Source organism: Gekko japonicus, unplaced genomic scaffold (assembly GCF_001447785.1).
Source record: "Gekko japonicus isolate JY-2015 unplaced genomic scaffold, Gekko_japonicus_V1.1 scaffold7608, whole genome shotgun sequence".
Lineage (NCBI taxonomy): Eukaryota > Metazoa > Chordata > Lepidosauria > Squamata > Gekkonidae > Gekko > Gekko japonicus.
This window is the reverse complement of record NW_015163315.1, coordinates 8165-14789: the sequence shown is the minus strand read 5'-3', so window position 1 is coordinate 14789 and position 6625 is coordinate 8165. Positions and strand designations below refer to the sequence as shown.

Below are 6625 nucleotides of genomic sequence, written 5' to 3'. Positions count from 1 at the left end.
CAGGGGAGAAACCTTTTGAATGTTTAGAGAGTGGAAAGACATTTTGTCAGAGTGGTTATCTTCAACTGCATCAGAGAACCCACACAGGGGAGAAACCTTTTGAATGCTCAGAGTGCGGAAAGAGATTCAGTCAGAGTAGCACTTTTCAACTGCATCAGAGAACCCACACAGGGGAGAAACCTTTTGAATGTTTAGAGAGTGGAAAGACATTTTGTCAGAGTGGCTATCTTCACCTGCATCAGAGAACCCACACAGGGGAGAAACCTTTTGAATGCTCAGAGTGCGGAAAGAGATTCAGTCAGAGTAGCAGTCTTAAAGTGCATCAGAGAACCCACACAGGGGAGAAACCTTTTGAATGCTCAGAGTGCAGAAAGAGATTCCTTGACAGTAGTACTCTTCGGAAGCACCAAAGAACCCACACAGGGGAGAAACCTTTTGAATGCTCAGAGTGTGGGCAGAGATTCAGTCAGAGTGACAATCTTAAGAAGCACCAAAGAACCCACACAGGGGAGAAACCTTTTGAATGCTCAGAGTGCGGAAAGAGATTCAGTAGGAGTGCCCATCTTCAACTGCATCAGAGAACCCACACAGGGGAGAAACTTTTTGAATGCTCAGAGTGTGGAAAGACATTTTGTCAGAGTGGCTATCTTCAACTGCATCAGAAAACCCACACAGGGGAGAAACCTTTTGAATGCTCGGAGTGCAGAAAGAGATTTACGCAGCGTGGCAGTCTTAAAGTGCATCAGAGAACCCACACAGGGGAGAAACCTTTTGAATGCTCGGAGTGCAGAAAGAGATTTACGCAGCGTGGCAGTCTTAAAGTGCATCAGAGAACCCACACAGGGGAGAAACCTTTTGAATGCTCGGAGTGCAGAAAGAGATTTACGCAGCGTGGCAGTCTTAAAGTGCATCAGAGAACCCACACAGGGGAGAAACCTTTTGAATGCTCGGAGTGCAGAAAGAGATTTACGCAGCGTGGCAGTCTTAAAGTGCATCAGAGAACCCACACAGGGGAGAAACCTTTTGAATGCTCAGTGCAGAAAGAGATTCAGTGTCAGTCGCAGTCTTCAACGGCATCAAAGAACCCACACAGAGGAGGAACCTGTTGACAGCTTAGAGTGTGAAAAGAAATTTAGTACCAGTGGCAATCTTCAACTGCATTGAAGAAGCCATACGAAGCGTGCAAATGGATTCACTTTTAGTGACACTTTTCTACTGCATCGAGGAATCCACACAAGGAGAAATTATGTAATTGCTTAGTTGTGAAAAGAGCTTTTCTCCCATTTCACACCTAAAAGACAATAACAGATCATATAAAGTACTGAAATACAATACCGTAAGAAGCTTGCAACTACACTGAAACCTTCCGCTACTCTGGAAGAAATGTTATAAATACTCAGAGTGTGGAAAGAGCTTTAGTCATGTTCAAAACCTCAAAAGGATCCCACAGGGAAGAAAGGAAGAATGGGCAATGGTTTCTGCTGCATGAAGAGTTAGCTGATCTCTCCTTTAACATCGCGGACTCTTCCCATAGAAGGAACCTTCTCAACGTTCAATGTGTGGCAAGAGCTTGAGGTAAAGGTCCGATCTTCATGTTCATCAGAGTATGCATACGAAGGGTAAACTTTCCTATAGCTGGCCCTGGTGCTGGAATTTCATAAGGGCTGAGAAAGTAGTTACACAAAGGAAGGCGTTTTTCATTTTTCCCCTCCTCTGTGAAACTTGCTACTGGCTGCTACGAATAGAAATTAAGTTATTGGCTTGCTCCTATTTTTTGACTTGACTTTTTATTGGGGATACTGACATACCTGTTATTAAAAAGCATATGTATAAATTCAAAGTGTATGTATCATATAGCAGTTTACTTTTTTAGTGTTAATGTTCTACACCTTTAAGGGATAAGTATAACAACATGCAGCTGTCTGGAATCCATTAGATAGTTCCTTTAGAACTGCTTTTCAGAGTGAGAAGTGTGGAGCATTGTCGGCCTATTTCTAAGAAGGCTTTCAGCCAGATAGATATGAAATGCTGAAATGCACTCACTAATAGAGCTACCAGCCAACAATGTGAAATGGAGAGCAAATGCCAGCCCATTTAAAGTAGGCCTGTTGCCACACAAAAAAATTTTGGACTGGCTGCTACGAATAGAAATTAAGTTATTGGCTTGCTCCTATTCCAGTATATGCAATGGAACTGAAAGTGAGTTTAAAATTATTCTAGTTAAAAGTGATAACATAATTATTACATTCAGCTTCATGTTTGTTTCTACTCCTCAAAACTATGCTTTTTACAGGATAATTTACTAAGAAGTAAACACCTTCCAACTTTATAAGATTACTCATAGGAAGATAGCTGAAATGAGTGTAAAAACCGGTGTACTCATCAAGAAAGAGAAAAGAGAAATGCTGGACTCTGTTGAGAAAATGAATAAGTTGGACTCTGTTTTACTGCAAAATGTCTACAGAATTTATTAAATGTGTCATTGTCATTTTATCACAGTGGTTTCTTGTTTGTTGGCAAGTATTTGCACACTGTGACCCCTTATTATATCTTTTTTGACTTCAGGTTATCTGCCATTTTAACTCTGACATCTTCAAAACTGGCCAAAAAGGTTCCTTTCTGAAATTGGATGAAGCAATAGACAAGTTTACAGGGTAACGGATACGTACAGCTTCTCTCCTACAGGTGTAACCATAGTATGATCAGCTGGTATCATTAATTAACATAAGAACATAAGAGACACCAATGTTGGATCAGGCAAAAGGTCCATCCAGCCCAACACTCTGGGTCACACAGTGGCCAGAAATACCAGTGTCATCAGGAGGTCCACCAGTGGGGCCAGGACATTAGATGTCCTCCCACTGTTGACCTTCCCAAACACCAAGAAAACAGAGCATCACTTGCCCCAGAGTCCCTATCTATACCTTGTGGCTAATAGCCACTAATGGACCTCTGCTCCATATGCTTATCTAATTCCCTTTTAAAGCTGTCCATGCTTGTAGCCACCACGACCTCCTGTTGCAGTGAATTCCATGTGTGAATCATTCTTTGGGTGAAGAAGTACTTCCTTTTATCCGTTCTAAGGGTGTGAAGACAGTGTTACAGAGGGACTATAATGATGGAAAGTGAGCCTTAGGGAGGGAAGCAATGGAAGGGCTGAGGAAGCAAAGTAGAATATTCTGCAGAGTGTGTTTTGTTGAGAGACCCCATGCATAATCTTATAAACCTCAATCATGTCTCCCCTCAGTCGTCGTTTCTCCAAGCTAAAGAGCCCTAAGCGCTTTAACCTTTCCTCATAGGGAAAGTGTTCCAACCCTTTTATCATTCATGTTGCCTTTTTCTGTACTTTTTCCAAAGCTATAATATTCTTTTTAAGGTGTGGTGACCAGAACTGCACACAGTATTCCAAATGAGGTCGCACCATTGATTTATATAGGGGCATTATGATATTGGCTGATCTGTTTTCAATACCCTTCCTAATAATCCCCAGCATAGCATTGGCCTTCTTTATTGCAGTCACAAACTGTCTCGACATTTTCAGTGAGTTATCCACTACAACTCCAAGATCTCTCTCTTGATCAGTCTCTGCCAGTTCAGACCCCATCAACGTGTATTTATAGTTAGGATTTTTGGCTCCAATGTGCATCACCTTGCACTTGGCCACATTGAACCCCATTTGCCATGTTGACGCCCACTCGCCCAAAATTGACAGATCCCTTTGGAGTGCCTCACAATCCTCACTGGTTTTCACCACCCTGAACAACTTTGTATCATCCGCAAATTTAGCCACTTCACTGCTTACTCCCATCTCCAAATCATTAATGAACAAGTTAAAAAGCAGTGGACCAAGTACTGATCCCTGCGGTACCCCACTGCTTACCACCCTCCACTGAGAAAATTGCCCACCTACACTCACTCTCTGTTTTCTATGAACTAGCCAGTTTTTGATCCATAAAAGAACTTGTCCTTCTATCCCATGATTTTTGAGCTTACTTAGGAGCCTTTGATGAGGAACTTTATCAAAAGCTTTCTGGAAGTCAAGGTAAATAATATCTATTGGATCCCCCTTGTCCACATGTTTGTTCACCCCCTCAAAGAACACTAACAGGTTAGTGAGACAAGATCTTCCCTTACAGAAACCGTGCTGAGTCTGCCTCAATAGGTTTTGTTCATCTATGTGCCTACTAATTCTTTCCTTAATAATGGTTTCCACCAATTTACCCGGTATCGACGTCAGACTGACTGGCCTGTAATTTCCCGGATCTCCTCTGGAACCCTTTTTAAAGATGGGAGTGACATTAGCTACCTTCCAATCCTCAGGAATGGAGGCAGATTTTAAGGAAAGATTACATATCTTTGTCAGGAGATCTACAAGTTCACATTTGAGTTCTTTCAGAACTCTCGGATGTATGCCATCTGGGCCTGGTGATTTTTCAGTTTTTAAGTTGTCTATCAGTTTTAGGACCTCCTCTCTCATCACCTCAATCTGACTGACCTACCCTAAAAATAAGCCCTAGCAGGATTTCTATGCATTTGTGGTATAAGCCCTAGTGTGTCTTCTTGAGAATTTTCCAGGGGAGCTGATCTACATTTACAGGATAAAGTAAAGAACCCACTACTAACTAAAAACCCAAGAGAGGAGATCCTCTTATTAGCTTAATTACATCAAATCTTACCTTCATTTATATTGTTACAAACTGAGTCAAACATTTATAGTACTTTTCCTTTAAATCATAAATGTAACTGTCTAAAAGCAGTACCCCCATTCATCCCATTTCAAAGTTCTCAAAGGCACAATTCAGAGTCCTTCAGCCTTCACTTCTCGTTTCCCCGTCTCTTCCGCAACTTGTAAGGACTTTTTGGGGCTGCTGCCCCTTGCTCTGTCAGAGAGTCCTCTCCAGAAGAAACCAAGTCCAGCTCGCCACTAGACTTGCTGTCCTCTTCTTTTTTCCCATCCTCTTTCATAATAGAGTCAATCTTTTCTTTTTTATCCTTTATCTTGAAGGTGACACCTTCTGGAAATAGCCATTTATATCCAATTGAATTTGTCTGAAGAAAAAGCACCAGCTCTTTGTACTTCTTTCTCCTTTGTCTTACTTCAAATGGAATATCCTTTAGCGTTCTGATAGTATTCTCCCCCACTTTCAGGGATATTATAGAGACCGCTTTCAGGATTGCATCCCTCACATGCCTTTTCGAGAATCTTACGACAATTTACCCAGGCAGATTATTTTTCTTTATGTAGCCTGAATATGATCTATAGACCACATCCATATCGCTTAGCAACGATTCCGCCTTCATCTCCGTCACTGGGGCTAGTAGTTCGCTCATCACTTCTTTAAGATTCTCCCCCTTGTTCTCTGGCATGCCCTGGAAGCGAAGAATCATATTGGCCTTTTTCATTTGCAATTGCAGCAGCTGATCTTCCATGGAGCTTTGTTTCCTTTCCATCTTTTGCACTTTTTTCTTCACCTTTTGAGTAGTTGCAGCCACTTCATATACCTTCTCAGTATTCTGCTTCATTATTTGCAGTGCATCATTTATCTGGGTTTGCTGAGCCGTCATACATTGAGTCACTGTCGACATCAGCTCCTTGAAGTTATTCAGGTGTTCCAGCAGAGGACGCATGTATTCTGCTATAGCCTTTGCCACCTCACTGGTAGCCTCCGGTTTTGGGCTCTCAGTCCCTTTCACTTTCAAAAGTTTTTCTTTGTCCTTCTTCCCCGCCATCTTTGTCGTTTGTTTACTTTCACAATTTTTTTAAAAAGTCTCTGAATGTGTGCTTGAATGCTTAGACTCGCTTGGGTAAGTACTTCTAGACAATTTCCTTCGCGTTTTCTTCCATTCCCCCCCTCAATCGCTCAAAGGTTCATGTGCATGTGAGGCGTCTCTCCCCCGCTCGCCCTTTTCCCATTCAGTAGGGTGAGGTGGGGAGCTATCTTTTTCCTTTACAAATGCTTTAAAACTGACTCACGTTCATAATTGGTCTTCCGACCTCGTTTTCGGCTTCATTTCTGACGCTCGATCTCCTGCGCTTGCCCCGGTTGCACTTGCCCCCGTCGGCATCACTTAAGCCCATTCGGTCTCTCAGCACAGAGAACCGTCGGAACGAAGAGGTTCCTCAATTCTCTGGCATTCCGCCATCGAAGAGGCAACCTCTTAAAAATTCCATGGCCAGGGTCCTTTCGCCGCGTCCCTGGGGGGGGGTTAACGAGCCTGCGCACCCCCTCCTTCGGCTGGAGCGCTGCTTCACCTCCGGGAGGTCTGGCAGGTGAGTCTGCTAGCGTGCCACCATCAACCAGAAGTCTTGTTTCCTGCTTCTAATGTATTTGAAGAAAGTTTTATTGTTGGTTTTTATGTTTTTTGATATATGCTCCTCATATTCCCTTTTTGCCTGCCTGACCACAGACTTGCATTTTATTTGCCATAGCCTGATTTCTGTTTTATCAGCCTCACTGTGACTAGCTTTCCACTGCTTAAAGGAATCCTTTTTACCTTTTACCGCTTCCATTACTTTGTTTGTTAACCATGCAGGCTTTTTCCTATACCTGTTTGTGCCTTTCCTAACCTGCGGAATATATATTTTTTGACATGTAGATGTTAAATAACTTTAGGGACAGCACCG

At 42.5% G+C, this 6625-nt stretch overlaps 1 protein-coding gene across 1 annotated transcript; it reads left to right on the top strand.

The window, feature by feature from the left end:
* Window positions 1-5: 5 nt before the first annotated feature.
* Window positions 6-1025, top strand: LOC107107012 (zinc finger protein 2 homolog; the record flags this gene model as incomplete). Its single annotated transcript, XM_015407226.1, has 1 exon — window positions 6-1025. A coding segment is annotated over one exon (1020 nt), but the record flags the coding sequence as incomplete, so codon positions are not given.
* Between the last annotated feature and the right edge of the window lie 5600 nt (window positions 1026-6625).